The 19,027-nt window shown below is 34.8% G+C and overlaps 2 protein-coding genes across 2 annotated transcripts in view; both read left to right on the top strand.

The window, feature by feature from the left end:
- LOC118734045 (protein rogdi-like) overlaps positions 1-19,027 on the top strand; it is a gene marked incomplete at its 5' end in the record, with an annotated part of 78,914 nt that overhangs the window by 1,966 nt on the left and 57,921 nt on the right.
- LOC118734046 (protein rogdi-like) lies at positions 15,597-16,947 on the top strand (the record flags this gene model as incomplete). Its single annotated transcript, XM_036463740.1, is given in 4 exon segments — positions 15,597-15,793; positions 16,430-16,501; positions 16,598-16,732; positions 16,790-16,947. Coding segments are annotated over 4 exon segments (401 nt in total), but the record flags the coding sequence as incomplete, so codon positions are not given.

The following is a 19,027-nucleotide window of genomic DNA, read 5'->3' as shown; positions in this document are numbered from 1 at the left end:
ATACTGCGGCAACGCGAAGCGAACAACGAGAAATAGGCAGAATGTTCAAAGTAGCGACTAAAAGAGACAATTTTCTTTTGATATTTTGCCACAAAATGTTGTAGAAATGGAAAAAATAATAAAAATTTGTGTAAATTTCAGATTGACCTAACAATTTTCCATATATTTGCAATATGCTCACAAAACTTATTATTTCTTAAAATAGTATAAGTATCCTTCCTTTCTAAGTCATATAAAAACTGAAAATGGGTTAAATTATAACCGAGCTAAAAGTTATATAGTGCCGGAAGTCATGCTAAAATGTTTTTTTTTTAAGAAAAAAGTGAGAATTTTAAGGTGTTAGAAAAATTTTAATTAAGCCAGTTTCGTGAATTAATTGACCAGCCCTACGACCTGTACTAGGTCCATTAAAAAGTTCCTGATCAGTATAACATCGTGTAATAGAATCACTTAAAATATTTTTGCATTAATCGTTTAAAACAAGTTCAGAATCTAGAAACTCAAGATATCCAAACTAATTTTGAACAACTCATAAAATTGCTATTAAAATTCATTTCAAGTGAATGAAGTTCCGCTGATAGAATTCATATGAACGGCGTTATTTTACCACAGAGTTTGGCAGCCTTTTCTTATTTATCAATAACTAAATTCTATTGCTTGGTATGGAATGACAAAAATCCCGTTTTTCGTCAGAAAATCCCATTCGCCCCTTTTAGTCATAAAATCCCGAAAAAGGGCGAAATCCTGCAAACTGCCAACAATGGTCACAACGTACAACACCTTTCATTAAACATAGAATTTACAACCAAAATTTGGAGGTCATGTTGAAGTTGACAGAAGTTACCATTTTTTAGCAGAAAGCGATCCCGTACTTTTCAGTGTTACTCTCTTGCTCTGAGCGAATTTTTATTTTTTGACAGTTTTACTAGTCTAGGTCCGAGGAATACTGAATTGCACCAAATTTAGGGTTTACACCGGACAATATTGTCAAGACAATTATGTCAAAATGATGTGTTTGTTGTAAACACGGCGAATTCATATTACAACAAACACATCATTTTGACATAATTGTCTTGACAATATTGTCCGGTGTAAACCCCAAGGTAGAATTACTCGGACTAGAGATATACCCCGCCGAGCCACGCCGACGCCGCCGATGTTTGTCATTCCTCACGCGCCGCCGCCGAGTTACGAAAATATCGGCGCGGCGGCGGCGGCGCCTAAGGAATTTTGTACAAAATTTTCATGATGTATGTACATTGAAATACATCGTTTGAAGGAACTAAATACTGCTCGTTTAAAAACACAATTTTATGAAATGAAAATTACTTTTTTAAAGGAATTTTTTTTGCATAATTTGGGCCACTGGACAAGAATATGATCTCCTTTATTTTCCAAAAAGAGCGTAACTCAGAAAAAACATAGGTAACATATTTTTCGATCGAAAGCGTTTATTACAGTTAAATTAGGGTCGAATACTGGTAATCTAACGATTTTTTTCCGCAGCAGACAACTCTTTCCAATACTACAATAATACTACTATTTTACTACAACAACGAGAAAGTTATAACACATCAAAAACTTTAACGCCAATATCTCAGAAAGCAGTTTTAACAGAAGCAGCTTCTGTTCATCTAACTCATTCCATCTAACTCCTCAATAATTAGAGATAAAACAAAGACAAGTTGATTTTCCTGAGTATTTTTTTTTTATATTTTAAACAGACTTTTAATAAAGAGCCTACACTTTTTTTGCAAATTTTTACATTCGTAAATTATTTTATTCTGGGGTCCCAAATACGTATACAAGTACTAGGTAGCTGTGTGAAAATTACGTTAGCATTCCTTAGTGGTGGTCAAACCCCAGGAAAGTTTTGCTCCCTCGCATCGCAACGTTTTCTACAAAGGGTTAAAGTTCCCCCGTTTGGTAAAAATTAGTATTATTTTTCATTACATTCGGTTCTCCTTAGAAAAATTTGGCGCTTAATATTTTAGTGGAAATTTTAACCATCTATTAGCCATTTTTTTTAAACAGTGGGTCAAAAAGACCCGTTCTGGTTCGAGTTGATGGGTTAAACTTTTAGAAAATAGAAGACAACCTTGTTTTCAATATGTAATCCGTAAATTATCCCAATAGCTTTTAAAATTTTTTATTTCTTTAAATTTAAATAGTACATACGGATATGTCCTTCAGAAAAAAATTATCAATTGATAAAAAATAACCCAGTTGTAGTTAGCTTTTTTGCGGGATTTCTACAAAAAAATATAGAACTTGTATTTAGCTACAAAAAGCTAGCTTGAAACTAGTTGACAAGTAATGCAGGAGTAATGAAGGAGATTGTTTTCTTTAAACACGTTTGGACAAACGCGTTGAGGACAAATAAAAGGAAGATCAAAATTACATATTATCATTTTGAAGTTATGTCTGACGGAGTTCGAATATGGGACCACCTACAGCAGAATATGAAAACGAATATGAAATGTAATAAAATAAAATAAATAAAAATAAAAAAATTAAAAAAAATTTATTAAAAAAATTTATTCAACAATTTTTATGAGCTTTTTATATTGAAATATCGATAATGTTGTCTCCACGAAGCTATCGCGCAAATGAAAATGTAGCTGTCAAAGTACCAAATTGCTGGCAATATTTATCAAGATAAAAGCTCTGATAATTATTGCTTGCCAAGAGCAATATGCGGTCTCCATGGGCAAAATTTTGCCTGATAACATTATCAAGATAAAAACTTTTGCCTGTGGAGACAGCAAGTTAGCAATGGCACCGTGTTGCTTCTTTGCAAATTTACTTGAAAAAAGTGTAGCTTTGGTGTGTAATAGAAGTATAAGCTTTTGTGCAAAATGTTTATTTGTATATGCATATGAAGCACATTTAACTGATGAAAACATAAATGGTATTTATATTGGATGTTTACATAAATCTCATAGTAGTTTTATTTAAATTTTGAGTCCTTTTGCTGTTTTTATACAGCTTAATAGCACATAAATTACGTAATTCACGTAGATATATTAATATTTCGTTCAATATTTCGTTTAAAATGCCAGATTTCCTGCAAATACATTAGAAGTTACAAAAGGAATTTCACTACTACTACTTTGCGTACTTTTCTACTAACATTTTCGCACCAAGGGATTTCATTCTTTCCCTTTCTCCGTCCTTCGTAAATGCAACCTTTTGTAAGTGAGTGTCAATCCGCGGCTGTCAATAATTATCTAACCTTGTATTATTGATTCATGAGTATATTACAGCTTTTTTTTTATCAAAAATCGATTGTTGTTTAATTATTATGAGAGTACATGCAGAATATTTGCAAATAACAGCAGGACTGTGCTGCCACATCTAAAAAAACCAAGGGTGGAAAGTAAGACCAAAAGAAAATACGATTGAAAGGAAAATACGATAAGGTTCTTTTGTTCAGATTTAAATAAATAGTAGGGGGATTAGGGTCACATTCCCCTCTTTTTCGGCAACACAGAAAGGAGAATTCTACGTTGTGAGGGTTATAATCCCTAAGTGCGGCAGAAGGCCGCCTACGCAGAAAGGTGTTCTATGCAAAAGCTGTTCAGCCCCCTTCTTAAGCAACACAGAAAGGAGAATTCTACGTTGTGAGGGTTATAATCAATAAGTGCGGCGGAAAGCCGCCTACGCAGAAAGGTTTTCTATGCAAAAAGTCATGTAAGGCTCTTCTTTGGCAATACAGAAAAGAGAATTCTACGTAGTGAGGGTGTAGAAAGGTGTTCTATGCAAATATAACCCCTATATAGTATAATATACATATATATAGGGGATTATAACCCCTATCCCCCTAATATTTATTTTAATCTGAACAAAAGAACCTTATCGTATTTTCATTTGGTCTTACTTTCCACCCTTGGTTTTTAGATGTGGCAACACAGTTCTGCTACCATTTGCGCTCTCATAATATGTAAACAACAATCAATTTTGCATAAAAAAGCTGTAATATACTAAGGGCCGGTTACTCAATGTCTGGTTAACACTAACACAGGTTTTTGATGCGCTGAATCTGAATCCAGATTGGCTCAGGTTTTCGAGATATTTGAGCCTAAACATGCGAAAGCCCCGACTTTTTGCTATATTCGTCATGTATTTTCATCAAGAACAGTTCGTTTTTTTAGAAAATTTAATAAATCATTTGAAAGTAAAATATTTCCCCTTGATAAGGCTGTTTAACTCAACGACATATCTTGTTCCAAACCTGAGATATTGTCCATTGAAGTTTATGAGTTTTGCGACATTACTTCTTTGCACAAATGCTTGAAAGATACAACACGAAAAGAAACAGATTTGTGGTATACGTTTAGGCGCCTTTATTTACATAATGAATGTATGTGTATATTATTATGTATATTATATATCATATATCATATATATATCATGTACTTCACATATGTATAATCTCAAATGAAATTCCTGGAGAATTTCTCATGCATTCTTTTCTTTGTTAAATTCTTAAACGAAATAAGTTTTCTCTATGCACGCGCAGATATACACACACATTCATTATGTAATTAAAGGCGCCTAAACGTATACCACAAATCTATTTCTTTTCGTGTGGTATCTTTCAAGCATTTGTGCAAAGAAGTAATGTCGCAAAACTCATAAACTTCAATGGACAATATCTTTGGCTTAAACCAAGATATCTCGTTGAGTAAAACAGCATTATCAAGGGGAAATATTTTGCTTTCAAATGATTTATTCAATTTTGTAAACAAAAACTATTCTTGATAAAAAACTTGAAGAATATAGCAAAAAATCGGGTTTTTCGTATGTTTAGGCTCAAATATCTCGAAAACCTAAGACAATCGAGCAAAACTGATTTTGGATTCAGATTCAGCGCAACGAAAACCTTTAGAAAAATATAAGCTAGTCCCAGGGTCTGAACTTTTTTTAAATTTTGTAGGCCTGTGTAATCTGTGGTTAAACATCGTTATCGACGTCTTCGACTCCATGCATACAACAGGGAGTAGGTAATGTCGATAACTATGTTTAACCACAGATTACACAGGCCTACAAAATTAAAAAAAAGTTCAGACCCTGGGACTAGCATATATTTTTCTAAAGGTTTTCGTTGCGCTAAATCTGAATCCATAATCAGTTTTGCTCGATTGGCTTAGGTTTTCGAGATATTTGAGCCTAACCATACAAAAAAACACGATTTTTTGCTATATTCTCCAAGTTGTTACATGCATGATGTCGAAATCGACGATAGTGTAGTGGTAGTGATAACCAGACATTGAACAATCGGCTCTAAAAAGTATTTATTTGTTTGATCGTGCACACCCTAACTGCACATATATTGAATGTAAATAACGTATAAATTTAGTGGAAAGTGCATTATATGTTGTAAAATAGTCCCATACAAGTTGGTTAAAATTACAAATTTTAATAACAAATTACGCTTGAGTATTTTTTGAGGATTTTTATTTTGAGGAATTTTTGATGAATTTCCTCTCGATATATTTGCAAACAACAAATGCAACCATGTTTTACTTAACAGAGTGATTAATCGCTCATCAAATTTTTGAACAAAAAGCTTTCCGAAGTTTTATTAAGAGCGAAATACACCACACAAGCGGCTTTTCAAACATTCTTCAAACCTAATTTTCCCATTTCGCCATACGCCATGCAAACGTGACTCGTTCAAGTAAAGAATTTTAGTTTTCTTCCGGTTCACAATCTTTGGTTTTCTTCGATTTTTCTCTCTTGCGTCCTCATTCGGTGAAAATTCCATTGCGAATGAGGCGATTTTACCATACACAACGTAAGCGGTTTGATCATACGTCAACATGGCGGCCAGAAAATCAACAAATTTTCATTTGGTTCACATTTTCCTCAAACGGCTTGTCAAACCTTCAAACACCCCCATACACAACATAAATAGCTTTAATACGGCTTTGCCACGGCACCCCAATTACGTAGTTCGCTCTCTCATTCGTAGTTCGCACTCCAGTTAACCTTCGAATTACGTAATTCGCCATACAAAATTTTGAGAGCGAATTACTTCATTTGTTGGTAATTCAGATCCAATTACCATGCGAATTACGAACAAATCGCTGCAGTCTCTAATTTTTATCGGAACCAGCTGAGAAATCAAAACAAAAAACAAAAAATCTGTCAAAACAAATAAAAGAAAGGAGTAAACAAATAAGTTACAGCAAACCAACAGCAAACAGTACATTTTTTAAAATGGATGTAAAAAGGCTATTAAAAAAAATTATTATGTCGAGGAGATTATTGAACACCGTGAAATTGTGTAACGGGACGGGATGGTGCTCCGAAGAAATTTTACTTCTTCAAAACAACTATCTGCAACTTTTAAAACAGTAATCGTATGCTGCGAATGGTTCATTATACTAAAGCCAGCCTTCCGGCATAAGCTATTATTCCATACGAACACAGATATTTATAAACAGATAGTAAGCCGGGCCGTACATGCTCGTTTACGATGCCGTGCTGATGTGTACATCAGTGAAAATCGATGGGAACCAAGCAAGATGGAAACAATTGAATTAAGTTCTGAATCCGACACTGATAACGAATTTGTATATGGAATATACATACTTGGTTAATATAGAAAGTATCTGGCAAAAAATACTGGAATACCTCATTTATGCACCGCTTCCTCCATGCTTAGGGACACTCGCGACACTGCCATTAGAAAAACGGTTCTCAGCTAGCTGGGGCCACTAGCACGAACACTCGCGCGAAAAGAGCATGCGCGGCGGGTATAATGCCCACCAAATAACTTTTCATAAGCATAATAACAAGTAAAAATATTTACCGATATCGGGCGCTCAAGTTGTGCATTTTTGTCTTGACCTCCGCCACCGTGTAACGGAATCCATGGCTTTCGAGCACCGCAGCCATTTCCTGAAGTATATGGCTATTTTTTCTACAGCCATGCAACTCGCTCATCTTCTCACCCCATATTTCCAATAAAGCCCGCTCGCCTGCCTGGTTCCACTTGCTGGCACTTTTTCTGTGTACTAAAAATATAGTAAATAAATACATCACCAATTTAATTCAACAATTTATAAATTTTTAACAATAACTTACATTTTGCATCCATTTTGTAGCGAAGAAAAGCAGAAATAACACAACAGAGTAGCATTTAGAGCTAAATGCGCTAAATGTGCTTTTACGCGTAAGCAAAAACAGCCCATAAAAGAGCTAAAAAAGTCGTTGTGGCTAAAAATGGTTAAAATTTTTTACTTAGGGCCTGTGCCAATTGATAGAAAAGTTCTCTGGATAGTAAATTTTTGACAGCTATGAGGTGAATAAAAATGTTTGATACGGCAGGGCTAGTGAAAAATTTGACAGCAAGCATTATCAAGAAGAAAAACGAACAACGCACGTATAAACATAAATTAAAGAAAACAAAAGCGAGTGGAAATAAAAGAACATGGTCCCGCCGGCAAAAAAAATAAATAAAAGCTATATAACTTGTAAGATTTAATTTCAGATTTACATATGAAAAGGCGTTATGTATTTTTTTAATTAAAAATACTATTTTACAGGGAGCAGTTCAGAACGCAGAATCCTTCTGGAAAAGCGCATTGACAAGGATGTTTGGTTCAGTTCAAAGAACGCCAACAGCAACGAAGGCTGGAAGTGAGTAAGAACAATATAAATAATTTGAAGACTTTATTAAGCAAATGACTTCGTACTCCACTGACCATCCGTGGCGCTTTATGGGAATGTGAGTTACAATTTTTCGAAACGAAGCAGAGGACAACCTAAGATACATTTTTGTAGTCTTGTTATCGCCGTTCATAATGTTGCTTAGTATTTTGGAATAAACGTCTTGTTGTCTTGTTGCATGTACATAATACCCTAAAACGACATATGTTTTTATTGGAAACAATTGTACACGGTTTTAAACATTTTTGTGAACACACTTACCAGACGGTTTTGACGTGTTTTTATTTCTAATATTACTGCTAAAAGGTCTAATAAATGCATGGATTTCAGTTCCAGAAGAATTGAAATCATCAAAGGCAAATATTTTCTATATAATTGCTGCATTTTATAAATAGCAAACACGATAGTCTTCTTGTGCATCAAAGCAACTGTCAAAAATTTCCAGCAGTAAAAAGTTACGAATTGGCACAGCAGAAATGTAAAATTTTCTCACCATAGTAAAAAGTTTTTCCACCATAGAACTTTTCTATCAATTGGCACAGGCCCTTACATATACATATACACGCCAACATTTTCAATAAGTTATGGTATAGAAAAACAATGAACACTGGGAAAAAAAGCTAATATTTTAACCAACCAGAAACTTTTTTGTATAAAAGGGGAAATATACGACACCAGCTTGCTGGCTCCATCAAGTGATTGTACCATCAGGCCCGAAGCATATAACTTACCAGCATGCTGGTACAATATTTATTTCTTTACAAATGGTTAGAGCCGAAATTTCATAATTTTTCTACCATATTGTTAAACATTGTTTTTTTTTTTAAATCACAACTGCAATATCGTGAACTTAATCTTCCACAAACACGGCTTTGACTCATATAGTGCAAGAAATTTCCGCCAAAATACTTTTTATTTAGAAAATTGAGCTAATTTCACCACTGACGACACCAGCATGCTGGTACAATCATAAAATTTTCAAATAGTTTTTGAAGTCGCGCCAGCAGCTGGTACAATCACACCACAAGAACATACACGGTCAATCGACTTGATGGGCCATTTAACAAATTAAGCCATATTAAGGGCCGTAAACTTACCTATTTTAAACTATAGATAAATCGTTGATAAGTTAACAGCCCTAACAATTTTACAGTATGTACTATGTATAAAAACGTAATGAACATACAATATATATATATGTATATTAGACTGCATCACTCCCCATACAAAAAAAATCGGTACTATTTTTCCATTGGAATTATAAAATCTATTATATTTTAAGACGTCCACCAAAATATTTCCAAAAAAATATTAAGATTTAAGTGAGCTGGACCAATTTCAAAACACCTCCACAAATGGAGTTTTTCATGAATAAAAATAGTTTCTTAAATTTTTTTTTTTGAAAAAATCCCCTCAAATGACAAAACGGTTTAAGCTTAAAAAAATTAAAAAGAAAATTGAACGGAATCGTACTGATGAGATTTTTGATGCTGTTTTTTTACCTTTTTTCAAATATTGGTATAAGAAAACCTTGAATAACTGAGCCTAAACTCTTATGATTTAGACTTAAGAGGTGTCGGTGGAAAGGTATTTTATCACCCTTTTTATTTCTTTGCTAATAAACTCATTCAAAGGATGAAATAGAAAGGTAGGATGAACGAACGTCATTCAAAGTTGAATTAAGATGTGTTGGTATTTGAAAAAAAAATTGGGACACGAATGATTTTTGTTTGACAGAAATAAAAACAGTGTGAAAATACCTTTCTACTGAGATCCCATAAGTCTAAATCAGAATAGTTTTGGCCCAGTTATTCAAGTTTTTCGTAAATCAATCTTTGAAAAAAGTAAAAAAACAGCATCAAAAATCTCATTCTTATGATTCCATTGGAAAGATTTTTAAATATTTGTATGCAGATTTTTTTAAGCTTAATCTGTTTTGTCATCTGAGGGGACTTTTTTCAAAAAGTTCTTTACGAAACTATTTTTATTCATAAAAAACTCCAGTTTTGGATGTATTTTCAAATCGGTCCAGCTCACTTAAATCTTAATATTTTTCCCAAATATTTTGGTGAACGTCTTAAAATATAATAAATTTTGTAATCCCGGCGGAAAAACCGCAACTTTTTTTGGTGATGCAGTCTAATGTATATATATCAGTCTTTCTTAGTTTAAAAATTCATCTCTTACATAAATGAAAAAAAATGAGGTCAAATTAAGCATATACATCTTTTTCATGCCAAGGATGAATAAATTCTCCAAAGGGCTAGGGGCAATTTTAAATTTATGTGGTCAAACAAAGTATGTGGTAGCTAAATCTAGCCACCAAAGGTCTAAAACGGGAACATTGCTGCTAATATTCCAAATGTTATCGATAATTTTTTTCATTCCATCGTTATAATAGTTGCGTTCCAGCCACGGTGCAGCGAACAAAGGTGGCGCCGTCAGTGGTACCGCTACTTTGGTTTTGCCGATTTTGACAGTTGTGGTAACTTGTAAATAAACCTTTGTTTACAAATCAGCGAAAGAGAAATATGAATTATTAGTGAAAAATCAGTTTAAATTGTGTCAATTTGCAATTTGTGAGTGATTTTGAGTTGAGGACTGCGTAAAAACTAATACTATGAAGTGCTGTGTGTTAAATTGCGACAGCCGTCAAGATGCAGGAAGCCTAGATGCAAGTGTAGCGCTGGGACGAGTCGTTGCATTTTGTGTACATAGGGCACGGCAAAGTTGTTCCCGAAATGTTTCTCTATTATTATTTTAAAAGCATTTCCTCACAATGATTTTGTTTCTGCTCCACGCAGCCTCCATTAGCAAGTTAACTAATAAATCCCGCAGAGATGCTGCTGCAGTTTTCTTGTATTCTATCATTCTTGCGTTCCAGCACAGTATAGTTCCAGCAACAGTACGAATAGCAGGAATTTACAGGTGGGGTGTTCACAGTTCGTTCCAAATTGTGTCTGAAAATGTAGACGTCTACATTTTGAGACATTTTTAGCATCAAACTGTGAGCACCCCTTTCTAGCAGTCGTCGCAAAATCGTCTCAAAACTTTGCTGGTGTTGCCAGACATTTCTTGTTTGCGTGCATTGTTTATATGTCGCCTTTCGATTTTGTTTCTGAAAAATTGTAATTATTTAACTTAATTACCAATTCGTAATATTTGTTATTCCTTTTCCTTAATTTGTTTCTTTTCATCAGAAATTGCGCTCAAATTAAATGCAAATACGGAAAACGTGCCCAATAAATAAAAAAAATGTGATTAGTATTGCCATAATGCAACCCTGCTGCGAGGTTGCAAAATGTAGACGCGTAAAAAACATACCTTTGAGTGTGACAAAATGTAGACGGCGTCGTTTTCCAATTTTGTATGGGAAACAACAACACCACAGATTTTACGGTTAGAAAACGTCTTAAAATGTAGACGTCTACATTTTGAGACACTATTTGGAACGAACTGTGAACACCCCAAGGGTTTTACAGGAAGCTGTTCCTGCACCACCTTGCAGAAGGTTCATCAACACCCGATTTACATGATTCAACTACTTGAAAGCAATTCTTGCTCATTCTCTTTTGTGTTTTCTATTTGCTTTTGCACGTTTCAATTCTGTTGAATTCAAGTTTTTGGTTCTTTAAACGGGAAGCAACGAAAATGCCAAAAGCAAAGCAAGAAAGTTGAAACGACTTGACGGTACAGACGCATGTGTACTCGTCCCTTTTCTTCTCACCCCCTCTCTTCCACATGCGAGCAGAATTGAATTCAATACTTGAACTGTGTAAAAGCAGTCTAATGGCAAAAACAGCTGTTCCTGTAAATCCTGCAAAACCTGCTATTCGTACCAGCGATGATAAATGAATTTTACGAAATTGTATCAAACGTCTGAAAAAATGTACCAACAAAAAATTTAAAAGCTTTCACAAAAACAACGAAAGTTTAAAACAAATATACATTTATTCAACGCCTTTTAAACAAACATCATGTAAAAATATACATATGTATATTTATTAAAAGTAGAATAAAAATAAGTTAAGCATTTCACTTTCTGAGAGATCGTAAGTCACATTTTCGTTTAAAGACTCTGTGCGTATTTGTGTATCATGACATAATCGTCTGCTTTTATTAAAGAACCGAGAGTTTTTACTTGTAATCTATTTCTATTTACGTTAAGTTTTTATCACATTCTGAACAGAAAAGACACGTTAAACATTTGCGGAGAATGTGGAATAGAAAATATACCTTGAGACATTTTAAAAATGCTAGCCAAGATCTGATCGTTCAGTTCGTTTTTGATTAATTAAATTTGTTCCCAAAACTCATATATGTTTAGATTTTTTTAAGTTCTCGTGCTCCGGTCAGTGATCGGACTTCTACCACATTGTGGTAGATCTGCCACTTTTTTGAGCATCTACCACATCTACCACTCAAGGTCTGAAATCTAAGGTTTGCGCACGATGAAATTAGTGCACGAAATAATTCAAATAGCTTTTGAATTAGCTGATTTATTAAAAATAAAGAAGCAGTATTATAACATACATTCAATTCATGTTTATATTTATTAAACACATTTTACAGATTAATGGGTTTTTATAAACAATTTAATTTTTTCTAATATACCTCCCATTAGTCGTCTAACTGTGTTTTCAGTAACTTTTTTGCTTGATGATTACCATTTTTTGGAAAAATGTTTGGTGGTATCAGCAACTTGTTTTGTGCCCTGCATAACCCTTTTTACCAGAGCCCAATATCTTTCGATGGGTCTGAGCTCCGGGCAGTTAGGTGGATTTGCGTATCTGGGTACAAATAATATGTTGTTCGTCTCATAACACTCAAGTGCCGATTTGCTGTAATGGACCTCATGCCGTCTTATGAATGGCAAAAGCCGTTTTTGCAAACACTCCTGGATATATAATCCAGTATTAATCGTTCCAGTTGTAACAAAGGAGCTACTTCTTTTACCACAGCTACAAATTGCTTGCCAAACCAAAAACTTTTTACGAAACTTTGTCTTTTTTTGCGTTTTGAACTCCTCTTGGACATTTCCTCTACGATCTGCAACATAAAAATCCACACCTGGTAGCTGAGAAAAGTCCCCAAGTACATATGTTTCATCATCCATGATGCAGCAGTCAAAATTCTTAAAGAACTCAAGGTTAAGTCGTTTGGCTCGATCTTTTGCCGTGCTGTTCTTTTTTGAATTTCTGTCAGGAACTTTCTGAACTTTGTATGACTTAAGCCCTTCCTCCTTTTTAACTTTTCTGACAAAAGCCTCGGAGCATTGTAGTTTTTTCAGCAACTTTTCTACCCGATATGTTAGGATTTTTCCTAAAAAGCGTTATTATCTTCTTGGCGACAACAGGGTTTTTAAAACCCTTTTTTTTGCCACTTCCTTGCTTCCTATTTACAGTCAGACGTTCGTTGTAAGTTTAAACAACAAGCGATACGGTATTCCGGGAAACCTTTGCTTTTCTAGCGATTGCTTTGAAAGTCCAATTTGGATTTTCGTTATAAGATCTAATCATTTTTTCGCGTACTTCTTTTTCATTGCCCATCTTGAACACAAAACGTATCGAATTCTTTTGAAACTTGACAAGAGCATTTGTATATATTTAGCAAAGCCATCTTGTGGTAAAAAAAAATTTAATTTCAAAGTTAAAAAATTTTACAAGCCGTAATGTGTGCACTAATTTCATCGTGCGCAAACCTTACCACATATTCGCGTTTTTGAGTAGTTTTATTTTTGCTTGACATAAGTAAACGAATCCGAATGGGAGAATAAAATAAATTGTAAAATAGTAAATTTTCTCAGTAATCAATTTTTCGACAGAAAACGCGGTTTTATTATGTTAAATTGCAAAATATATGATTTATAAAAAGAATTAATAGCGAAAATGTTAAAAAACGGCGGTTTTTGTGAACGTATTAGCAAATTTGAGTGCATGAAAGGTTCTGAGACGTTGTTTACTTTTACTTGAAAATTGTAAAAATCGCCAAATCCCAATTAGCTGTTTCTGGAACGTGCCACATTTGTTCGCTACTTCGTGATGTGATAAAAAGAAAAGCTGGCAGCACTCCGCAAGGTTGCAGAAATCTCTTAAAATAGGTTCGTTCGCGTAGCTGTTAATTGTTCATGTTTAACCAAAACTTACAAGTTTTTGCGTTCGCGTACGCAAAAAACTTGCAAAGTGGGGGAAATTGAGAGAGCAAACTGACATTTCATTTTGAGGGGAAGCTGCTGGTTTCTGCTGGAAAAATTTTTGCTAACAGGAAAACAGATGATCAAAAACAGCTGGTTGGCATTTACGCAAATCACAAAAATGAATTTGATGGTTTGGAAGATAAAAATTACAAAATGCGACTAATTAAACTTGTAAGAAATAAGTAGTTATTTGTTTAATCAATAAACTGTGTCAGTATAACACTTTGCGATGACTTTTCGTACGTTTTAAATTTTACACTTTTGTATGTAAACAAAAATTATATCAGCTGTTCGTCTAACTTGCAAGTTTCTGCAAATTTTCTGTTCGCGTACTATTTTGGATATTTCTCTCTTGTGAGAGAACAGATGACATTTCGCCGAAATTTGGCAGTTGGTTGGTTTCTGCTGGAGATTTTAAACGAACGCACCTAATATGTTCGAAAAATATCTTAATATGAAAGGAAGGAAGGAAAGGAAGGAAGGCTTAAACTGTCAAGGAAAATAATTTCCAAAACTCAACGCAACTTTTCGAAACTTCAATCTTGCACTTTATTATACTAAAATAAAATTTTTTAGAGTCTAATTAAAAAGTTTGCCATTTGGGTGAAGCAATGCAGAATTTTTTTAATTTTTGTACAAAGTTTGATCCAAACCCAAATATCTACCACATTTTTTTACCAGATTCTACCACACAGAATTTTTTTAAAGTCCGATTACTGGCTCCGGTAGAAATGGTGTGAGGTAAACAAGACAAAACGATTTCTATAAGAATATGGATTTCAAAAATTGCTTATTTTGAACTTTAACCTTTGACAATTTTTGTTGTTGTTGTTTGCCCAAAAAAAAGTATACCCTTATACTCAGCTCGGGAAATGTTTAGTTATTGTCCCATCGTTTTTGGGGTGGGGGGCGGAGGGGCGTGGCCCCCAAACCCCCCTCATTCGAAAGGGGTCAGTCGCCACTTTACGAAAAGTTTAGGGATTATAACCCTCACTACGTAGAATTCTCTTCTGTGTTGCCAAAGAAAGGGGGCTGAACACCTTTCTGCGTAGGCGGCCTTCGGCCGCACTTAGGGATTATAACCCTCACTACGTAGAATTCCCTTCTGTGTTGCCAAAGAAAGGGGGCTGAACACCTTTTGTAGAGAACACATTTCTGCGTAGATACATATTTTCCATGGAAAGGTTTATATTTTTAATGCTGACTGGGTTATATCATATTTTCTTTTGTCTCTCATCCTTCTTGTATATTTAGCAGTTTGACAGCTAAACGCCGCCATTTAATTTGCATATGCAACCAAAGGCAGACGCGTGGTTTTGAAGGTGTTTTTGTTTAATAAATTGTGATTGATAGGTTAAAATTAAAGTAATAAAGAGAGTTGTAACAAGTCGAATAAAGTTTAAAGTGAAGGGGAATATAAAAATGCATTGGTGAAGTGGCTGCTTTAAGGAAAATAGGAGTGATAAATGTACGCTAATTTCCGAATTTTACAAAAAAGGGCATATTTCAAACCCAATTTGTAAATAAATTAGTGACCAAAAATTACAATAGTGGATGTTAAAATAATGGGTAGACCCTTGGCTACAAGTGTGTGCAATTTTTTTTTGGATCAGGTCACCCCTTTGGACGCCATACCCCAAAATAGGTGGGCCACTTACTAAACAGTACCCCTCAGCTCAATCATCTCTATCGATACCAATATATATATATATATTTTTTTTTTGAGATTTGGAGCCCAACTGCATTTGTTCCCAATAATCATTACTGTAATAAGAAAATTTTGAGTTATTTGTTCGGATTTTGAGGATTCTGCATTTGTTTTTGAGGAGTTTGGTAATATTTTTATGGCAACAATGGCCAAACGTCACCTATACATAAACAATGGAAGACACCGAAGTCGAAGAAATTAAAAATCTCGTAAGTTAATAAATAAAAATTATATTAAGTTTTTTTAATGATTTCATATAAAATATTCGTAAGTACAATGCCCAGCAAATATGCTAACGAGCATAGCTAATAATATGTGTGCCTAACGAATTTGTACATACTTGGTTAATGGAACAATTTTCGCATTGTAGGAAAAATAATCAATAAAGTAAAATAAAACGCTATACAAGGACTGAAGCAAATAATTCAAGAAGTGTATTAGTAGCGTCCATATATGTATTTCATTTAGTGCCTTTTTGTAAATGTGTAAATTAGTGTGCCCTAATTGGTATTGTAACAAAGTTAACCATGTCCACCGTTGGAATGGTACTTAACTCAATAGTGCATATCCATGGACCTCTGCAATAACTACAAAACTCAAAACTAAGAAAACCTTACTACTTCAGTGGCACATGTAGTAATCCTTGTCTAATCCCTACTAAATGGCTATGAGTACCTCGTAAACGTTTAGTAAGGATTAGACAAGGATTAAAGACATGTGCCACTGTGCCCATATGTATATACGTACATACATATAATAAATCCTAGCATGATCCTACTGTATTTAAAAACAAATTCGGCTTGCTTTTACGGAATCATTTATTCATATTTTTAATTTACTTGCAGCAAATCGAATTTGAATGGGTTATGCGAGATGAAGTTCACGCAATATTTAGGAAGCTGCGCGAAATATTAGTGGTATGCATTATTTTCCAGCTTGAATTATTTAAAAATTAATTCTATGTTACCTACATATCTACATATGTACATGCATTTGCTTTACATTTCTTTTAGGAATGTGCACGTCGATTTCCGGTGCCATGCTTTCCTGACAATGATGGTAAACGAACTGAAAAGTTTGTGTTGATGGCAGCGCAGGATCAGCTTAAGTGTTCCGTTACTCTCACCGGCGATAGCATCACCCAAGCTGTAGTTATTACAAAAATTTTAAAAGTTAAATATATAACTTAAATCCTATACTTTTAGGACATTAGTTACAAGCTTAAACGCGCTTCAAGCCAAGTTCAACGTACCTCCATCACGCCTGATGCACCGTGGAAATTGCAGCAAGTACAAGATGCAGCAAATCATCTACAACAAGCCATTACTCATATTGATAACGTTGGAGGTAGTTATGCTTTCAAGTAAGTTCAAAACTGGGCAACACATTCATATAAAGAACGTTTAGTAATCATCATTAAGCACCTTATAAATCAAAATTGCCACATAAATGCCATTTCCCATTCCTTCTACATATAGTTATGCTGTTTTTAAACCGAGCTCCTCACCCTTAAAATAAGGCCGTTTAAAATATATGTATATATGTACATATAAATAATATAATACCCCTATTGCGAGTGTCGACTAGTATCAGATAAACGACTATTATTCGATTATCGCTTTTCCATGGTATTGTGAATGTGGATTTCTCGTTGAATAAGCGACTATGAATAGTTTTTAGTCGCTCATCCTTCTTCAACCGTTTATTTATAGAAGGGTGAGCGCGTATAATTTATTCACATTGACTCATTGAACGAGACAACGACGATCACAATACCATGGAAAAGCGATACTCGAATAATAGTCGTTTATCTACTACCAGTCGGCACTCGGAATAGGCGTGTACGTCTTTGTGTACGATGAGAATAATTCTCGTGAGTATAGGCACTCGCTTTTATGAGAATGGATATTTACTCACATCGTAGACGATGACAATGAGAGTGAAGTCCTTTCCTCATGAGAATTATTCTCGTCTTTTACTAGAACATTAACTATAGCACAAATGGTGTGTTTTCAATATCAACTTCTACATAGTTGAGATAATTAAAATTTTTTTTTTTTTGGTTACATATCAGCGGCCGCATTTTATATTTGGTCCCCATTTCGTGCCCATTATCCAAAAATATCGATTTTGTGGATTTATTCAGCGGATGCCATTGTCAGTGAAAATCTCTTAAGAGTGCGTCCATAACTAAGCTCCAGAGGAGAGGGGATAAAACTCCTCTCTGCGGGCAACCTTTTGTAGTTTGTAGCTGTGCCACGCTATACCCGATGTCGGTTTCAGCTATACTTTTGTTAAGTAGCATAGCTATGCATTTGCGGACACTTTCCTGCACATTACGTTTTTTAAGTGCCCGGTCGACACCAACGTGAGAGCTGTCGATGAAGGTACAGAGTACTGTTAGCAGAAAGGGGGTTAGACTTATCGGCCTGAAGGACTTGGCGAGAGAGTAGTCTCTCTTTTCCTATCTTCGAGATAAATATAACCCAAGCCCTTTGCTCCACTTCGGGATGTGGGCAAGCGCTGGGCTAGCCCTTATTGGATCGGCCATTTGTTTTTTTTTTTTTGTTATTTTGGCTTCAGATTCAAATTCAGCGACCTCAAAAACCTCTGTGAGCCTGATTCTTATGAATATAATAATAATAAATTGGCGTTTACACAATACGTTCGTGCTTGGCCGAGCTTCTTCTCCGATTTTTGGCGTGCGCCCTGATGTCTTTTCATAAAGGGGGGCCTACAGTTTTACGCCGACTCCCAACGTGGATTGTATTTTTATGAAAAGCTGTTTTTAATGGCAGAATACATTCGGTATGCCATAGCCTGTCTAGGGGTGACCGCTACTAGAAAGAACTTGTTTGTTGTTTATTTTTTGATGTTGGTCGGAAACTGGGCTCTAAAGAAGGCCTGCGGGATGGTAGGACGCACTGCTAACCACTGCATCACATCATGTGAATATACAAATTTTTTAAATTATGGGTTTCAAAAATCACTGTGTTATGTGGTGAAAACACCATGTTTTCTTAACGAAGCTTTGACGATTGCTTACGCCCACACTGTTGAGATCTTTCAAACACTGGAGAAAATAATTGTAAAGTACTATACAACTCGGTTTCGCAAGGGCGGGGTAGCGGCGAAGAAAGTGCCGGTCACTTGCAGCCAGGACTGCCAACCTGGCTCAAACTGTGCCATTTTTTACTTCAAATACCAACTAACTTTTCAATTTCGCACAAACTTTTTAGTTTCTAATGTTTTTATACAACACAATTTATTTTGGTATTGCGGTTTTGTTTAAGAAATGACGTTCTTACTTATTGCTAAATGGGATAGAAAGAAGTAATCTCCTTTCGATTAAAAATAATGGCACCTATTTGGCACTTATATTTTTTTATTCGGCAGTTTTTGCGACACTTTTATACCCTGTACGGCCCGTCATAGCTACATAT

This window comes from Rhagoletis pomonella, unplaced genomic scaffold (assembly GCF_013731165.1).
Source record: "Rhagoletis pomonella isolate Grant_MI unplaced genomic scaffold, Rhpom_1.0 Rhpom_scaffold_00002, whole genome shotgun sequence".
NCBI lineage: Eukaryota > Metazoa > Arthropoda > Insecta > Diptera > Tephritidae > Rhagoletis > Rhagoletis pomonella.
This window is presented reverse-complemented; position numbering and strand designations above follow the sequence as displayed.